The sequence below is a fragment of the Sus scrofa genome, chromosome 13 (assembly GCF_054392235.1).
Source record: "Sus scrofa isolate SSC_HxYL_T2T_F1_AM1 chromosome 13, Sscrofa_HxYL_maternal_Yorkshire_Landrace_v2.0, whole genome shotgun sequence".
Classification (NCBI taxonomy): domain Eukaryota; kingdom Metazoa; phylum Chordata; class Mammalia; order Artiodactyla; family Suidae; genus Sus; species Sus scrofa.
The window spans coordinates 18,536,615-18,556,977 of record NC_139395.1 but is presented as its reverse complement, the minus strand read 5'-3'; the positions used below and the strand labels follow the sequence as shown (position 1 = coordinate 18,556,977).

The 20,363-nt window shown below is 38.4% G+C and overlaps 1 protein-coding gene across 1 annotated transcript in view; it reads left to right on the top strand.

Moving 5' to 3' along the window:
• Positions 1-20,363, top strand: part of DAZL (deleted in azoospermia like) — a 34,447-nt gene that overhangs the window by 6,026 nt on the left and 8,058 nt on the right. Inside the window, exons 3-11 of the mRNA XM_084987483.1 lie at positions 8,098-8,265; positions 8,322-8,542; positions 15,140-15,286; positions 15,554-15,645; positions 16,553-16,604; positions 17,302-17,365; positions 17,455-17,594; positions 19,383-19,454; positions 20,284-20,334. Coding sequence (XP_084843609.1) covers positions 8,098-8,265; positions 8,322-8,542; positions 15,140-15,286; positions 15,554-15,645; positions 16,553-16,604; positions 17,302-17,365; positions 17,455-17,594; positions 19,383-19,454; positions 20,284-20,334 — 1,007 coding nt within the window. The remainder of the gene's footprint in view (positions 1-8,097; positions 8,266-8,321; positions 8,543-15,139; positions 15,287-15,553; positions 15,646-16,552; positions 16,605-17,301; positions 17,366-17,454; positions 17,595-19,382; positions 19,455-20,283; positions 20,335-20,363) is intronic.

Here is a 20,363-nt window from a genome sequence, read left to right as displayed (position 1 = left end):
TGTGGTGGGAATAGTTTCTCTCAGAAGAAGGTATGAGGACAGGAAGGAAAATATCAGCATATCTGGAGTAGTTTTTTATGGGCCAAGCATGGCATTAAGCCCATAAAAGGTAAAAGAGTATCACCTCCCTTTCACAGACAAGAAAAGAAAGCTTCAGAGAGGGTAAATTGCTTGCCCTTTGTCATTGACTGCTGGAGACAATGCATAGCCAATGTAAATCCAAAGGCTTGCTATATGCCTTCCCCAGTTTCTCAGGTTTTGCCATCTAAAATTGCACATCACGCACTTTGGTTACTGATAAGGCTATGAGAGAGGAAGATAAAGGTAGAATAGACAGAGCATTTCGCCGAGAAGGGAAAACTTGAATAGACCTTCGAGAATAAGTAGAATTCAGACAGGAAAGGCACAGCCGGAAAGGTGTTCTAAATGGAAGGAATACAAAGTCAGAATGAAAAGGGAAGGTTGGTGAGATGTCTGATTAGGCTAGGTAGGGTAAGGTCATACACTAAAGGGTTCTAAGAGCCAGGCTGAAAAGGTAAGATTTAATATGATAAAGCTGGAACTAGGGAAGGTCTATGAGCAGAGCTAGAGAGCAAGACACTGACTTGAGAGCAAGTCACTTGATGGGGACTCAGGCGGCATGGATTCTGGTCACGGAGCTATTGGACTTTGACCTGATTTTTTTTAACCAAGAGTATGTCCTATGGTCTAAAAGAAGTGACCAGGCACATAAAGGAAGATCTGTTAGATCATCAATTTAAAGGAAAACAGACCAACAGAATTTGTTGACATGACTGACCAGATATGGAAAGTGACAAAAGATTGTTTCCCTTAGCTATCTTTCTTTTTTCTTTTTCATTTCTATTTTTAAAAGTATGTGTATTCTTTTCTTTTGAGTCTTTTATTTCTTTACTCTCTGATTTTCTTTCAACTTTTGTTCTACTGTCCTTTAACTTCCTTTTTCTTGTCCAGGCTGACTGAAATGCTAGTTGCAGCTATTAAAAAAAAAAAGAAAAAAAAAAAAGAAAAAAATTTGCCAAAAAGGAAGCCATAATAGTTCTAAAATTAAAGACAGATTTTTTTTTTTCCCCAGTCAGTTCCACGTAGGACACAGGAAAAATCCTTAGCAGGGAAAAGGAAACAGCTTCTCTTTTTTAGGATGATCAGAGATTAATTTATGTTTGTGTTAAGTTGTTTTCAGAGCCTTTCCTGCTAGGCTCCAAATGCTGCTCCTGTGACCCACTGCATTTATTCATTTGAAGTCTCACCTATTTTCTCTACAGATATTCTCACTTTAAATAGAGGAGACCAGGGGATCTTAGCACATTGTTGCCCTCAGCAGATTTCTCTGGGGTTTTTTAGGTATTTTCTTTGAAAGTTAAGGACTAATTGATTTAAATAAGAGCTCTTATCTGGTTTGTTAGGAGGATGTCCAAAAATGGGTTGATGTTCAAAGGCACTGAAAGGTTCAACAGTTGATGTTTACACAAGACATTTCCTTTTCTCTCGTTTGTTGCATATATTTTTCAATTAGGGAAAGAAATTCTTGGGAAAGAAGACAACTCTTCATTACACTGGACTAGAACTTCAAGGAGGCACCAATGCCACTACACCCTTTGCCCAGGTGGCTGAAGAGGAAAAGAACGGAGCCAAACACCCACAAAACAATATACAAAAGGCAGGCAACCCAAAAGAACAATGGCCAAAGGCTATGAACAGGCCAGAAGAAGGAACTGAACTGTCAACAGACAGCAGAAAGAGGCTCAACTTTCTGAGCAATCACAGAAATGCAAAGTAAAATGAAAATGAGATGCCATTTCTTGCCCATTGGCCTGGCAAATTCAAGCATAATAACATCAATACTGGCAAGTGAAGAGAAATACACTCACAGCTGTAAACTGGTATAAACTGGCACAACACTTTAAAGGGCAGTTCCTGCTATCTATTAAAATCTAAAATGTACATATCCCATGACCCAGCAGTTATACTTCCTCGTGTTCACTAAGAGACATACTCATATGGTTCCAATTATACAGGCTCATCATGCATTATCTGTAGCAATGAAAAAGCGAAAACAACCTAAATGTCCGCTGACCCAGGAATAGCTGAGTAATTATGGTATATCTGTGTTACATAAAGTATGCCACAGTTAAAAGGTATTAGGTAGAGCTATATACTCACTTTAGAAGTCTCTGAGTCATATTGCTAAAGGAAAAAAATCAAATTGCAAGATGCATACAGTACACCATTTGTATTAAAAAATACATACAACAGGAGTTCCCATCGTGGTTCAGCAGAAGCGAATCCAACTAGTATCCATGAGGATGAGGCTTCAATCCCTGGCCTTGCTCAGTGGGTTAAGGACCCAGCATTGCCATGAGCTGTGGTATAGGTTACAGATCACAGATGTGGCTTGGATCCTGCATTGCTGTGGCTGTGGCATAGGCCAGTGAGCCAGCTCTGATTTGACCACTAGCCAGAGAACCTCCATATGCTGCGGGTGCAGCCCTAGAAAGCCAAAAAAAAAAAAAAAAAAAAAAAAATACAACAAAGTATTACATAGTTTATAAGTACAAATATATAGCATAAGTAGTACTTATTTTCCACAATTATACTAAAAGAAGTACATATTTTCCATTAGTGCAAGTGCTTTCTGTAAGTACAAATGGCAAATATTTCATATACATATGCAGAAGGGAATGCCTAGAAAGAAGTCTGCCAGGAGTCATACCAAACTACCAAAAGTGGTTACCTCTGGGGAGGGGTCTGAGATGCAGAGTTGGTGGTCAAAGGGACTTTAACTTCACCTTTAATGTTTTTACTTTCTTTCTTTCTTTTTTTTTTTTTTTTTGTCTTTTTGCTATTTCTTGGGCCGCTCCCATGGCATACGGAGGTTCCCAGGCTAGGGGTCCAATCGGAGCTGTAGCCGCCGGCCTACGCCAGAGCCACAGCGACAGGGGATCCAAGCCGCATCTGCAGCCTGTACCACGGCTCACGGCAACGCCAGATCCTCAACCCACTGAGCAAGGCCAGGGATCGAACCTGCAACCTCTTGGTTCCTAGTCAGATTTGTTAACCACTGAGCCACGACGGGAACTCCAGCCCTGTCCCTGCTTATTAATGAGCATATATAAGAAATGACTAAAAATCTTTTTTTTTTTTTTTTTTTAAATGAGGAAAGACAGCCTTCCTCTTTACTTGGCTACTTTCACAGAAACCAGGGATATAATCTGTCTCACTATATCTGCCCTTTTCTTCTTTCATACAATTTGCTAATATTGCATAATAGTTAAGAACTCAGACACAGAAGCTAGACTGGATTAAAACTGCCACTCTGATGTTTACCACCTGTGTGATCTTGGGCAAGTTATATGACCACTGTGTATCTCTGCTTCCTTCTCCATAAAAGGGGGATGATAATAATAGTAGGTATTATTGCTACTAAAGACTGGATGAACTAACAGAAATAATATGGTTAGAATAGTGCCCGTACACAGTAAACACCATATCAGTGTCATTGATTTTTTATCATTATTGTTACTTTTAATAAGTTAATCACTTTCACGGTTATATGTTTAGGCAGGTCTTATAAAGCCACTGTGAAGATTAGTGAGCTTGCTTCAGGCCAACTTCCAAATTTAAGCAACCTGCTTAGGAGATTAAGTGTTGAATGGATAAACTATTACACAGGTACTAGGGAACAAGCAGGGCTTAAGCAACATTGCTCAGTGGACAGATACCTCTGCGAGTAGACATAAATGCATTTGAGATGCGTGTTGCTATGTGGGGCCATGTGAATATAGGCCATTAGATGCTAAGTTACCATATCTTGAGATTTAAATGGAATTGGCTCAAACCCCAGCCCATGTGCAATTGGAACAGCACTTGTCTCTTCCTATCTCTCTGGGAATTCTGAGTGTATGACATACAGTTTCCAGGTCACTTCTGGCTCTAAGCTTCTGTTCTGCTGAATTAATCTATCTGTGGATATCTTGCTATAGACTGTGCAGTCGCTGTCTATACTTTGTTGCTACAGAAAGGAAAAGCAGACCCTTTCCCTTACAACCCTCACAAAAGGCTGCTGGCACAAAGCCTTTGTGTATGCAGTAGAACCTTACTAAAGGTTGAAAGCAATAGAGGGGCATTATGTTATAAAGTCAGAGCAAAGAGCCATAAATCTTTTAGCTGTTAACCCTTTTCTTAAAAGTACTCTGGCTGATCTCACTTATCACCTACTTCAGTCAAGGTTCTTCGTTGCAAACGGCCACAGAACTTTTGGCTTATTTAAACAGAAAAGGAATCTCAATCTCAAAAAGACTGAAATACCGGACTGGAAGTCTGTGTCTCCAGGAACGAAACGTTGAATCACGCTGCAGAACCAGTCCAGTGGGGAAGCGTCAGCTGCTACCTCTGGGCACTGAATGGCATCATAGCTTGCACAACTGACAGCAGTGGATATTGCTGCTCTAACTGATGCCAGGGCTGCTGCTGCTGCCACAACCCTTCTCCAGAACGTATTCACTGCAGTCACTGCTTCATGGCATCATTAGTCCCCTACTCAATATGCAGGGCGAGTGCATCCCCCTGGTGTTGAATAGATCACATGACCGGGTCTAGCTGCAAAAGAGGCTGGGAAAGGTGAGAGATTCTCATATCCAAGAATGCAAGTTGTCTATGGCAAATGTTCCTTATGGAAGTGCTTCCTGAACTTGAATGTGGTTGTGAGCCACCCAGAGATCTTGTGCAGATTTTGATTCAGAAAGTTTAAGGTGGGGCCTTAGACTTTTTGGTGGTCCACAGCACCACCCAAACTTCTGGTCTGAGGGCCACATTTTGAGTAGCAAAGCTCTATACCAAATATTTTCAAACTTAGTTGCCTATTACAGTAATGAGAAAATTTTTTTTTTTTTTTTTTTTTTTTTTAATACTAATGTCTGGGTCTCATCCTCAGCTGACTTAATAGGTCTGGGGTAAGGCCCGAGCAATATGAGCTTTTAAAAGCCTCCAGATGATTCCAATGTATTCAGATAACATCTTTTACTTCAGGCTCCAACTTCCTGTCACTTTGTAAGGTTATTTCTTTTTTCCAAATCCCCAGATTTCCACTTTTCCAGGCTTGCTTCTTTTCCCCCTTCAAATTCAATTACTTTTGCTTATTATGCAGAACCATTTGACACTCCAGCCCCTAGGTCCTGGGACCTAACTTTGCATATCCTAAGACTGGATAACAGTTCACCTAATCCAGTATTCTCCTGTTGTTCTGGGACAGTGTGATCTGAAGTGATCCACGGACAAATATTGTTTTAAATTTTAATAGTTATATATTTTAATGTGCATTGTTTTAAAAAAGTAACACAATAAGTCTGATTTCATAAATAATTTTGCTTAGGACGAGTTTTAAAAAAATTAGGTAAAGAGTAATATGGAGATCAGAATTTAAATTATGAAATTGGCTTGCAAATGAATGAAGTTTGAGATGTTTATACTGCTTATTGTAAGCCTTCTATCCAAAGCCACAAGCTATAGGAGCACAAAAGAACTGGCAGAGGAGTTTAAAATATTCTTTTTTATTCTACCATTCTCTATCAGTCTCTGCAGAATAAAGAAGCAACATAGAGACTTATTTCTGAATTTATGTGAAAGACACTACTGATCTTAACCCATTGAAATAGTTATAGTCAATTTTGATCTTAAATCACAATTCTTTTTCTCTACATTAAGTGAAAATTTCAAAATGTTTTAAGGAAAAACCACCAACCTTTGAAAAAGTCATGAGCTAAACAAAAATAACTAAGAATTGCTTACGGGTTGTGAAAAATAGGTTAAATTCATTAACTAGTTAGTCTTTGGCAAGACAATGGGTGAAATTTTTTAGAACTGTTGAAAGCTAATCCACTAATCCAGAGAGCTCAAAAACTCCTAAGCAGGAGAAATTTTTAAAACTCTACACCTTGTCATATCATCATGAAATTGTAGAACACAGAAGAAAAACAGATCTTAACCAGCAATTAGATTGACAGCAGATTTCTCAGTAGCAACAGAAACCAGAAGATAACAGAATATGTTTAATATTCAGAGAAAAAAAGGACAACTGCTAACCTAGAATTATATATCCAGTAGAATTATCTTCAATGAACAAGGGCAAAATAAAAGCATTTCAAGTGGGAAAAAAGCCTGAGTTTCCGCACATGACACTAATTAAAGGAAATTCTATAGAATTTACTTCAGGCACAAGGAAAACAATCCAGAAGATCTGAGATATGCAAAGAAATGGTAAGCAAAACGTTTTTACACATGCAGGTGGATCTAAAAAACACATCTAATTTACAGAAGGAAAACAGGATAGAACCAAAATAGCAATTAATAATAGCTTATAAATTGGAGGGGGTAGCTAAGTTAAAACATCCTGAGGCCTTTGAATTATTAGAGAGTGAAAACATTTCCTGGTTTTAGACTTTGCTTACAAGTTATAAAATAGTAGAAAAATCAGCTTAAAATATGCACAGTGTGTATGACTCCAAATAAGAGAAAAAGACCCACACCCAAATCCACATGCACACAGGCGCCAAAAGAAGTTTCTTTTGTAAGTTTCTGACATTTTAGTCTTCATTGTCTGCCATTCTTATTCATGGGAAAATAGCATTTGATAATTTTTCACTGTGAGGTTAACTTTAAAGGGTTCTTTTCTTAGAAGAATCCTTTTCAGCCTTTTATGGAAGCATCCCTCCAGGTTGGTTTTCTGTTTGCTTCTGCCAGGCATTCCAGTTGCACCTTGTTTGGATCTTTTTCGGGGAGAAGGCCAAGGTTAAGGGGAATCAGTTTCTAGGTTTTGAAGTCCCAACACTACATAAGTGCTATAAACATAAATTCCAAACTTGTGAAATGCAGGTCTAGAGTTGTAAAATTTTATCAGAGTTAATTTTTTTTTTTTTAACCCAGAAATGGAACAAGCTTCCTCACCTGCTTGTCCACTGGATGTTTAACATTTTCCCTAGTCCATCTTTTTCTTAAACTGATGTCTCTCATGGAGGATAGCTTTTCATAGTGTACTCAGTTCCAGCAACTATCTTAAGTTACTTCAAACCCTTACTTCCTGCCCCTATACTTTCAGGCTTCAAGTTATAGAGACTAACAACACCTTGCCCACACCTAAGATGACCAAGTCTTCTGGTTTGCATTGGACCTGCTTCCCAAGGATGTGAGGGTTTTCAGTGCTAAAACCATGCAAGCCCAGGGCAAATTAGTTGACTGGTTACCCTACACCCCAGCCCTTATACCCAGGGCCAGAAAAGAATTAATTCAAGAACTTATTGCTCTGATTTTCAGTTTAACTCTGGCATCCTGGGATTCCCCTTCATTTCTTATGAGTTTAGCTGCACATTAAAAATAAAGTTAACTATATCATACAGTAATGCTAGATATTTGTGACCAGTTGGCCACCATTTTGCCAGCTCACAAAGTAATCCTCAGTACAAAAGTGAAGTTTGAGGATAAGTTACAGCCAGTTACTCTCTGTGGATATAAGGTTCTGGAGTGGTTTCCAAAGTTGTGTGATTTGCTCTGCAAACTGCCCCATAGCTCACCCTTGCTCTAGGCCCTGTTTCTCTGATCTTGAGAATGTTCTAGAATTCTCTAGGCAGGCCTAACTTCTTCCTTTAAGGTCAGGAAGAAAAATCCCCGCCCCCTTCACAATTTGAACACCCCCAGCAAAGGAACATTTGGGTATTTTATTCACTCCTACATTTTGGGTGCCTGACAATTGTTGATCTCAATAACTTGTTTCTGGAAAGAACAAACGTCTTGAATGCCAAGCGGGCCTGCCTACCTGATGTTTCCAATCCAACCCCATCTCCCTCACACTTGAAAGAAAGTCATCCAAGTTTCTGGACTTTTGATGTCTCCCTCCCTGTTCTTCATATATGTCTTTCTGTTTTCTATTTCTGTTGCCATTTAAATTGATTTGGGGGCTGATGATAGGGATAATCGCCATTGGGCTATTCCTGGGCCTTTGGGACGCCATTTTGAAACTAGAGCCTGGACACATTCAAATTTTGTTTTTAATTTTAACACATATTTGAGTATGCAGACTTATTTCAGGTGTGCTTCTAAGGCACTTTCGGGACTTTCTGTATATCTGTGGGTCCGTCGGCACGCCCTTCGGGAAGTGGCGCCTGCTAAGGGGTATGCTGTCGGCCCGCGCGCACCCCTTGCGCACCCCTGGCTGGCGCCGCCGTGCCCCGCGAGCCCCCTCTGAGGGGGGCGGGGGCGCGGCCGCCCATTGGCTGAGGCACCTCGGACGAGCCCCCCCACACCCCGCGCAGGAGCCACCTCCGGGCGCCCTGCTCGCCGCGCCTCAGTCCGCCAGCACCCCTCAGCCTCGCCAGCTGCCTGCGGGTCGCTTTGCTTATCCGCTTCTGCTTCCTCTGCCCACTCGAAGCCGGACAACAGGCACCAGCAGGCCTACAGCAGCCCCGAGCACGGTGCTGAAGCCAGCCTCTGCTCCTCCAGTCCCTCGGTGGGAACACTGGCTGTCGCAGTAATGGTGAGTGGAGGAGGCCCGAGGCGGTCTGGGGGCGGCCTGGGGGGCGCAGCCCGAGGAGAGGGTGAGAGCTGGGCCGCCTCTGCTTTGCTCTCCTGGGACGCCAGCCTGAGGTGGGTGGGGAGGGAGGCCGCGGTCCAGCGGCCGAATACCGGTCTCGGCCTACAGGGCCCTGAGGGCGGCAGAGAGGCGGGAGGCCTGGCTGTCGAGAGGCTGGGAGTGCCCGGCCCGCCAAGCACGTGCACAGCGGCCGCCTTCCCACCACCTCCGCCAGCCCCGACCGGGTTGGGGGGAGCACCGGGCCATCCGGTGAGGGGACTGGGGGGCGGGGACCCTGCTCCCGCCCCACCCCCACCCCACCCCGGAAGTCCCTTTCCCGCGCTTACTCTGAGTAGAAAATCCTGAGGAGAGGAGCGGCGCGGCGTCCGCGAGATGGCGTCAGGCCCGCGCGAACGAATGCCGGCTGGCGTGGCCTCTGAGGTGCACGCGCTTGCGGACCCCGACCACGGGCCGGGAGCCGACTCGGGAGGTGGGGTTGGGGCTGGGGTTTGGTGAGGACTGTGGGGGGGTGTCGGAGAGGAGTCGAAGCGGGACGGGACTAGGGCCGACTGAGGCCGGCAAGTGCCACCCAAACGAAGCCTGCAGTGGCCCTGTGACGCTCTTGTGAGGCAGCGGCGACCTTGGGCGGAAGCTAGCTCGCCGCCATTGCTTCTGCACGACGTCAGCGCGGCTTTTGCCGCTGGGCGGCCGCAGACTGGGGAAACGGAGGAATTCTTGGCTCAGGGAATACGTTTCCCCTTAAAAAAAAACCCAGGAACTTGCAACACCTTGTCTATTAGAGTATTACACGCTTTATTCCGTGACATTCATGTGAATTTTGTAAATGCAGACAGTTGATTGACCACCTCAAGGTACAACAACGCTGAGCACTTTTGACCAACCATCAAGTCCCAAATGTATTATATACTAGGTGTAGTTTACAGTATAATAACTATTAGTCTTTCAATTTTTGGAGATAAAGGGAGGAAATTTATATACCATTTATATTGGCACAAATTTTAAAATAAAATTTTATTGCATGTAACTACTTGTAACATTTTTGTGTCATGTAGTTACCCATGTCAGTAATTACTTAATAATTACTCTGAGTTACTATAATCATTTACAATTTTGTCCTCCCCATTTTTAGAGGAGAAGAGGGGAAATGTTAATAGCTTTGTTGATTTTTATTCTGGTATAAAAGTAGCATATTAACTCATTGGGAAGTTATCAATGTAGAAAGTAGAGTCCATCTTAATCGCAACATCTAACCACCGTTGAAGTTTTTACGTATGTGTGCCCTTCCAAATTATTTTCATGCATGTGTTGCATCTAGACAGGTACATTTTATTTTATTAAAATTGTACCATGCTGTATTATACTATTTTACAACCTGCGTCCTTCACTTAATATACTGGGCCTTATTCCAAAGAGAAATTTAAAACGATTTCAAATACATAATGTTAGAATATAGGATTGTTCCATTACTCATTTAGCCAAATTCTGGTATATGAATTATTTTTCTATATTAAAACAATATTATATTGAGTTATTGCGTATCTTTGTGCAGATGTTTTGTTATGCTTATTCTGTTAGTAACTTGAAATGCCACGAGTAGAATCACTGGGTGAAAATGTTATGCCCATTTTATAACAACTATGAATTATGATACATCTTTCCTACTTACTCTTCATAAAGCATGTACCAGTATATATTCTCACTGATGGTGTGTAATGTGACCTCCTCTCTCCACTCTTTCCAATGAAAGGCATTATACTTTATAAAATTGCCAATCTAATAACTGGAAAATATTTCACAGTGTTGATATGCTTTTTTTATTTTAATTATTACTGAATTTGAAGCTTGTAATTAGCTTTTTACATTTCTTTGTAATAAATTCTTAGTCCATCTTTCTATTTGGATATTTTTCTTATGATTTATAAGAACTCTGTTACTATATTTGTCATATATGTATTATTTATAGAAAAAACTTATAGTGGTTATGAGGAAAAACCGTTAGTCCTAATTTCAGTGGAAATCATTATCATGTTTCACTTTAAGCTTGATGATAACTTAGAATTAGATTGATAGAAAATAAGATTCTTTTACTTAGGTTTTTAAAAATTAAGAAATGAATACTGTATTTGTCAAATGCTTTTTCAGTGGTGAATCGCAGTAACAGATTTCCTAAGAATGAACCATCCTTGAATTCCCAATATAAACTGTTCTTAATTGTATGTTTTTTTGTATACTGCTAGAATTTTGCGTCTCTATGTTGGAGGCATGGGTGGATCATCTTAAGCAGGTTTTGTTATTTAGATGGTGTTAGTTTATTTGTCTTTCCTCTTTACTCTGAAAATTTTTTAAGAAAAGTATTTGACTTTCACTTTCAATTCCCTCCCCTAGCTACCATTGTTTTTGTCTAGATTCACCCCTTCCCTCCCCACACACAAATTATCTGTTTCTTTACAGTTTGAGAAAACTCCCAATGAAACTGAACCAGGAATCGAATGTTCTTTCTTTTCTTAAGATTGTTTCTTAAAATTCACTTTTCTCTAGAAAGTTAGTTATATCATCAAGATTTCCAAAGTTACTATAGAGCATTTTCTTATCTCCATTACTCATATCACTCCTCCTTTTTTTTATGACTGTGCCTGCAGCATGTGGAAGTTCCTGGGCTAGGGGTTTAATTGGAGCTGCAGCTGAGGCCTTGGCCACAGCCACAGCAACACCAGGTGCAAGCTGCATCTGCAGCATATGCCACAGCTTATGGCAGCACCAGATCCTTAACCCACTGAGCAACATAGGATCCTTAACCCAGGGATCAAACCCATGTCCTCACAAAGACCACAGTGTGACCTGCTGAGTCAAATTAGAACTCCTCCCATTTTTCATTAATGTGTGTTTTTGTATTCTTGCTCTTTTTCTTAGTTTTCTCAGTATTGTTATTTTTGTTGTTGTTTGTGTTTCCCCCCAAGAGTCCACTCTTGATTTAAAAGATTTTGTTTGGATTTTCATTTACTATTTCTTTAATAGGATTTCCTTTTCTCTTTAGTGGCTACTTCCTTCTGTGCATATAATGCTGATAACTGTAAATTACGGACCTATATCCTGGTCAATTTACATAGATTTCAGTTTGCTTATATGCAGACATAATAGTTGAATGAAATGTCAAAGAGCTGATATCCCAGACACTTTGGTAATGATGTTTTTGTTCAGCTTTTAATCTTTGTCATTTGCTTATCCAAATGTAGCGGGGACTATATTACTATAAACAGCAGTGATGAGAGTTGTGTATATGATGGCCTGCAAGTTCACTCCTACTTATCCCAGAACTACTTATTTCAGAACCCTTCAACGCACTTGAAAGTGTAATTAAGGAAAATAATTACTTCTTTCATTTAATTTACATGTAATTTATTTTCTACATGCTATTGATAGTTAGTTAATATTTTAACACCAAACTTTTTGCTTTACCCTGAGAATTCATTTGTGCAGTATCTTTGCAATAGTTTAAAAGTAACTGAAGATTATGTGTTGATTGTGGATTTGTATATATCAGTTATAATTGTATATAAATATACAAACAGGTGAAGTTTAAAAATCCCTGTTTTAAGGCTTCTTAAAATGGAGTACTTTGTTTACTTTAGCTTTGGGTGCCATCTGCTGGCTAAGAACCAGGACGTAGCAACACCTTCCTTAATTTAAGATGTTATGACAATAGTGAAGTGATTTGATTAATTTTATGCTTAATTCTTCAATTAAGCAGTCAGTTCGTACAACCCAACCCAAAACCAAGATTTCCGTAATATGTAATGGCTTTTTTTCTTTTCCTCAAATTACTATTTAGTTGGCTCAAATATCCATTTTACTTTTGTAAGTAGAATGGGAGAATTAGAACTTTTCAATTCTGGCAACACTGTCACAGAATGTCTCAACCATGACCTTATGCAAATTTGGGGCCAGATAATTCTTTATTGTGGAGGGCTGTCCTTTGCATTATAGGATATTTACTATATCCCTGGCCTCTACCAACCAGATACCAGGTACACCCCTCAGTTGTGACAACCAAAAATGCCTCTGAGCAACCAAATCTCCCCTGACTGAGAATCAATATATTATCATATAATCTGGCACACTTTTGTGGCCTGATATTACACTTCTAAATTAAACTACACCTATTCACCTATCTGTTGTAGTTCACAGGCGGGTAATAATAAAAATAGTTTATCAAATAAAATATCCAGAGTTTATCCACAGATGAAGGGGAAATTGAGAAAGGGAAAAGAAAGTATACAAGAATTTCAAAACCACTATTTTGTGTTTTGAGGTTTTTGGTGTGTCTTTTTTTTTTTTTTTTTTTTTTTGCCACACCTGTGGCACATGGAAGTTCCCAGGCCAGGGATCAAATCTACACCACATCAGTGATCCTAGCCACAGCAGTGAAAACACTGTATCCTTCAACCTAGTGCACCACAAGGGAGCTCTTGTTTTGGGTTTTTGAATGAGAGCTAATATGAAAGGGACTGGTAAATTGTCTATCATGAAGAGAAATCTGGTCAAGTTCTTGATAATTCAAGATGTGTGACCTACATAATATAGTTCCATTTAGAAAAAAATTACAATTACAAAATATTTAAAAATGAAAAAGCTTTAGAAATAGTTTTTTACTCTTCTACTTCATTGTCATGAAATATCACTGTACCATAGTTAAAGGAAAGAATTAGAAATATTCAGATAGAAACACAAAATGGCAAGTATGAACACAAAATAATAGAGAAAAGCCCAAACACTCAAATATGGCAATTTAACAATTATTATTTCACCTCTAATTGGTATAGCATTTGTGGAATCTTGATTTATTAGTAATTTCTAGCATCTGACAAAATAGGAACTCTGCCTACTTTTCATTCGTTATTAATTTCTATAAAAATTATTTTGCTTGGAGCTCCCATTGTGGCATAGCAGAAACAAATCTGATTAGGAACCATGAGGTTGCGGGTTCAATCCCTGGCCTCGCTCAGTGAGTTAAGGATCTGCCATTGCTGTGGCTGTGGTGTAGGCCAGCAGCTGCTGCAGCTCTGATTGACCCCTAGCCTGGGAACCTCCATATGCCACAGGCGCAGGCCTAAAATAAATAAAAAAAAAATATTAAAATAAAAAAAATTATCTTGCTAATCTTCTTAAAAATATACATCACTTGGTTTCCTTTGCCCTTGTTTTTGTTTTCCTTTATAAGCTTAGGTGTTAACAGTTTTATCTCTCTTTTGCAGCCTTTTGTACTTATTATTTATAATCAATAGGTACTTCATAAATGAATTTCAAATGAACAGATGTGGCATAAAATAATTTCTTGAAGTTCCAGTTTAAATTACTCGTTAATTATTAAAGTATAAAATAAGTACTTAAATCATAAAACTAGGAAAGAGACTTTTTTTAAACCTATTGAAAATAAATTCAGGTAAGAGTACACTAACTTATATTGGCATACCACTTTATACTTTACAGAATGAATTCACAGATGTTATTACACTTCATTCTCAAAGCAATTTTCCAAGAGATAAACAGCTGCCAAGTAGATGGCTGTAACCTAGTAAGGGACATGAACTCCTGATGGTATCAGTTTTTACATCTCCTGACTAAATCAATTTTTTTTCCCAACATGCATATTACCAGTAAATTCTGACTGAGAAAAATAAACTTTAATCTTCGTGTGGGAAGCCTAAAGACAGTTCTAACCAGAATTCAGAAAGATAATGAGTTTCATGTGTAGGTCTATATCTGAAAATAAAGATGGTATCATTTTTATCTATTAACCTACTGTGAAAATTAGAATTATCATTATCGGTAGATCTTATCTGTTATTATTCAAGAAGAAAAACATTAATTTAAAGATTCTTTGAGCACCCTAGCAGTAGGGAAAAGGATTATAACACTCCCCTTCCTTTAAAGCAGGAGCTATGATACGTGAACAAATAATGGTTTTCATGGTCCGATTCCAGAGTAAAACAGGCATACCAAGGCAGGGAGTATTCTAATGATAAAATTCATGTTAATTTTGGTAACTAGAGATGAGACAAAACAAATGGCTTAAAACTTTCTTGTATGTTTTTGATGCTACTTTAAAAAAAAAACTGGTATCTTTACCATGCTTTTGCATAAGGTACTCAGAAAAATTAAAATTTGCTTATTGACATAGAACAGGATGGACTTTAGTAACTTTACTTTTTTCAAATCTGAACTTTCTATTTATTTTTTGCCGGTTTATATAGTGTTTTCCAAACTCAATATGAAATCTGTATCCTACCGCAGCATTGTATAAGAGATGGTGATGAGCATCACTAGGTTTGAGAAAGTACTATACTTTTTTATTAAAATGTTATGCTGATATACTCTGATTACCCTATATTCTTAGCCTGAACTAAGCTATATTTTGATTAATTTACAATGGAAGTAATTTATGTGGAAACATTTTGTATTTTAAAAATGTAAATTATATTTCACATCATCTATGCTTTTAGCCTGATTATCTAGTGATGATCTCTGCTTTCCAAATTACAGTCTGCTGCAAATCCTGAGACTCCAAACTCAACTATCTCCAGAGAGGCCAGCACCCAGTCTTCATCAGCTGCAACCAGCCAAGGCTATGTTTTACCAGAAGGCAAAATCATGCCAAACACCATTTTTGTTGGTGGAATTGATGTTAGGGTATTGTATTCATGCTTTATTTATTTTTAAGAGTATTTTGTAAATAGTGGAATTTGGGCCCTGTTGAAAACCTAAGGCTTTTTTTTTTTTTTTTAACTTTTTGCAAGTTTGGTTTTATGTTTAACCTAAACTTATCTTTGACAAATCACCATAGGTAGTTTGGGGACACTTGGGGGAGATACTTCCATACCTTCAAACATTCTTTAAAGTATAATTGAAAATTTTGAATATTGAATTTTTACTCTTGAAGTTAATTCTTCTCCATAGATGGATGAAACCGAAATTAGAAGTTTCTTTGCTAGATATGGTTCAGTAAAAGAAGTGAAGATAATCACAGATCGAACTGGTGTGTCCAAAGGGTGAGTAAAATGTGTATGTTCAATATAAATTATAGTAAATATCTGTATTATAGCATCTGTAGAGTTTCAGAAAAAAAAATTCAAAACTAGTATTCTTATATTTGTATAAATGAAGCTTGTTGCTTTGTAATTTCTTTCATGTGGAAGACAAAAGTTTGCTGCCAGCTCTTATTTAATCAACTACCTAGTGTTTGTATTTTGGGGGGTTTTTTGGATTTTTAATCCTAGTGTTTGTATTATTATTATTATTATTTTTTTTTTTTTTGTCTTTTTGTCTTTTCTAGGGCTGCACCCGTGGCACATGGAGGTTCCCAGGCTAGGGGTGGAATCAGAGCTGTGGCCGCTGGCCTGTGCCAGAGCCATAGCAACATGGGATCCGAGCCGCATCTGTGACTCACACCACAGCTCACGGCAATGCTGGATCCTTAACCCACTGAGCAAGGGCAGGGATCGAACCCACAACCTAATGTTTACCAGTTGGATTCGTCAACCACTGTGCCACGATGGGAACTCCCTAGTGTTTGTATTTAAATGTTTCCCATCTTCATTTATTTTACCTAAGCGGATTGACCCAGTTTTATCAAAGAATGTTTTCCTCACACATTTCACAGTATCTTTAATTTTAACCATCTTGCCATAGATAAAAATTAAATTTATAGGTATGAATTTTTTCTTAATGAATGAGGTTCCCACGCACATTAATCTTTGTGCAGTCTAATGTAGAGCAGGGTAAGAAAGCGGAAGCCGTGGTGTTCATAGAGGAGCTGTCATGTACATTTTACAGTTATTTATCTTGGTATATTTTTCGTCCTTCACTGTTATTCTGTCAGTTATTTCATAGAATACTAGAGGTTTTAAACCATGTACTGTTATGGTGATTTTATACTTCATTTATCTGTCTTTCTAGCTATGGATTTGTTTCATTTTATAATGACGTGGATGTGCAGAAGATAGTAGAAGTAAGTAATCTTCCTATGGGGGAAAAAATCTCTTAATTCCCTTATGGGTGCAGTGTTTCGTATTATTTGTATCCTGAATATATACTCAGTCTTGTTAAAACATGTAGAAATAAATATACTTCCTGTTTGAAATCCAAACTTAGAACAATCTTATATCCAACTTCATGAACTAGAGACAGGAAAGATTAGAGACAGTGTTAAGGGTTTTTGCTTTGTTTTGTTTTTGTCTCTTTGTCTTTTTGGCATTTTAGGGCCGTACCCAAGGCATATGGAGGTTCCCAGGCTAGGGATCTAATCAGAACTATAGCTGCCAGCCTAGCCCACAGCTACAGCAATGCCAGACCCGAGCCACATCTGCAACCTATACCACAGTTCACAGCAACACTGAATCCTTAACCCACTGAGCAAGGCCAGGGATTGAACCTGCAATTTCATGGTTCTTAGTCAGATTCGTTTCCGCTGTGCCACTATGAGAACTCCGTGTTAAGGTTTTTGATCAAATTCTACAACGCCTCTCATTTGATTGGAGTAGCAAGGTTAAATAAGGTAGCTTCATGCTGATAAATTTTGATTTGGTATGCTCTTACCACTGATCTTCTCTGGTAGTAGGAATTTTGGAGGATTTGGGTATTTAACCAAAGTCTTGGAAGTAAAGACTTGGATATTGACTCTAGTTTTGTTCCTGTTTTATTTTCAGTCACAAATAAATTTCCATGGTAAAAAGCTGAAACTGGGCCCTGCAATCAGGAAACAAAATTTGTGTGAGTAAAGGAAGGAATTGTTCTTACTGACATATGTGTGGCTTTTCAGAGAAATAAAAATAGACTGTCTTCTTTTATTCTTTGAAAAGGTGCCTATCATGTGCAGCCACGTCCTTTGGTTTTTAATCCTCCTCCTCCACCACAGTTTCAGAGTGTCTGGAGTAATCCAAACACTGAAGCTTACATGCAGCCTCCAACCATGATGAATCCTATAACTCAGTATGTTCAGGTAAGAATTTATGTACATTCCCTTTTTTTTTTTTTCTTTCTTTCTTTTTTGTCATATAGTGTTTCAGATCTTATTATATAGCTGGGGGTGCCTTAAAATCAAGCCAGTCTCACTTCCTACCTTCGGTGGAATTACATCCACAATTCCTATAATAAATGGTAGTTCTATCCCTGTTTGAATACTTTTGAGTAATGAGAAATCTATGACTTTTGTTAGAAGTCTGTCATTTTTACTGTCACTTCTTAAACTAAAATCTTCTTCCATATGGTTTGTAGGCCTTTATCTTAGAACTGACCTCTGTGGCCACATAGAGCATGTTTCTGCCCCCCTCCTTCCCATATAATTCCTAAAAAATGTGAAGGCAGCTCTCCTCATGCTTTTGCATAGTTTATTCTCTAGGGTCAGCTATTCTTTATTTGCAGTGATTTCCAGATGCCTCCTCATACAGGTTGTTGATTTCTGGAGGTGCTCTGCTTCCAAACGGATACATTTCTAATGACTTCACTATATTTGTAAATACTATTTGTTTCTGGAATATAATTTGTCTTGGCTACTTTAATATTTGAAGTTTGATTTGAAATACTTCTGTTGATAACTAACATTTATTTTCTTCTTAGTTCAATTTACTTTCTTCACTTTAGAAGACATTTTATTTTTAGGAGTAGAAGCCTAGTAATAGTGAAATAGTTGTGCAGTGTCTCTCATTTGTTTTTATTTTCCATCTACCTGAAGTGTAGGGTATTTCCTTCCTTATTTTTCTTAACTCTCTACCATCTAGGGAGTTCCACTGGTGGCACAGTGACTTAATGATCTGGCTTGTCTCCATAGCATTGCCAATTTAATCCCCAGCCAGTGCAGTAGATGAAGGATCTGGCATTGCTGCAGCTGTGGTGTAGGTCGCAGCTCTGGCCTGACCCCTGCTCCAAGAACTTCTGTATGCTATGGGTGCAGCCAACAAAGAAGAAAAAAAAAAAAAAGACACAGCTAGAAGAAAAACTATCTAGATAGTTTCAGTTAATAAATATCTATTGAAAGATGTAAGACATTGTACTCTCTCTTTTCCAGTTTGGGTTATATACTGCCCTTAACTTTTAGAAGTGAAATACAGAAAGAGCCATAAAGTCTGTAGAAGATTCATTACCCCATAATACTGTCAGAGAAATACAAACCTGCCTGAAAGTATTTTTACAAAAAAATAGCACACGTGTATTAAAATAACTTTAACCTGTGGGGTTTCTGTCATGACTCAGCAGAAACGAACCTGACTAGTATCCATGAAGAGGAGGGTTTGATCCCTGGTCTCACTCAGAGGGTTAAGGATCTTGTGTTGCCATGAGCTGCAGTGTAGGTTGCAGATGCAGCTCAAATCTGGCATTGTTGTGGCCATGGTATAGGCCAGCAGCTGTAGCTCCAATTTAACCCCTAGTCTGGGAGCTTCCATATGCTGCAGGTGTGGCCCTAAGAAAAATGTAATAACTTTTAACATCTATTCTAATAGAGCTTTATCACCATGTAAAAATAACTTGTGGGTGGAAATAAACAACTAAAACAAACATAGGCTGGCAAAATCTGTCACTTCCCTTATTTATATCTCCTCCTCTCAGCCCAAAAGGCTGACATTTGACTGAGAACGCTTCTTTGTAAAACTAGTCACTCTCATAGAATTCTGCATCATATAAAAAAATTAAGATTTCCTTAATTTTGTTACGCTAGGAATAATGTTCTTCTTCTCTGGTTTTTTAAAATGTACCTTGGTTAAATCATTCTTTCTGTGAACTTTATTTTTAGGCTTATCCTCCTTACCCAAGTTCACCAGTTCAGGTTATCACTGGTTATCAGCTGCCTGTGTACAATTATCAGGTAATTTAAGAGGGATCAAAATGATTTACTCTGGAATATTATTGAGGCTTTTATTTATATAAATCTCCATAACCGTTTGTCATCTAAAGTAGCTGAATATGCCTAAGTTTCAAGAAAAAACTTAGAATTAGTCTAGAATTAGGACTTACTATATTATTTAAAAATAAGGGATTTCTCCATCAATTTAAAATTTTTGACAGGAATGAGTTTAGCAAGTTTTCTCTTGTATTGTCTTACAAGATTTGGTGTCTCCATCTATATTTCAACATATGTTCTTCCATCTTTGCTGTTGAATAGCCGAAAGATCCAAGCTGACTTCTACAAGGTTTTTTAGGGATGTAGGTTGAAACAAAATGATGACTCAGTTCTTAGAGCATTGAATTCCAGTTATATTTGATAGTGTTTTATTTTAGCTGGTTGCTCTAAGATGGTAGTTCTCTGAACTTCTGTCCATATATATGACCATATCTATGACCCTAGTCAAATCTATGGCAATAAATTCAAAGAACTCTCTTGAGTTTTCCTGAAAACAAACTCCAGAACATTGAGAAAAAGATGGAATTTAAGTATATGAAAGTAATAAAATTCTAAGGTTTTGGAAACATAAAGTTACTTTTCCCTTCCATTTTGTTTCTTTTATTATAAGAAGCTCAAGGAACCAGCACGACAAATACCTCAACATTATCTGTCATATCTTTGTGAAAATATGAAGGAATATTTAAATAATTGTTATTTTCTCCTTTTTTTATTACTCAAATGAATTTATCACATCTGTAGTTACATAATGATCATAACAATCCAATTTCACAGGATTTTTTTTTTTTTTAAGATGCCGCCACAGTGGCCTGCTGGGGAACAAAGGAGTTATGTTATTCCTCCGGTAAGGTCAATTAGCCAAGCATGTACTTC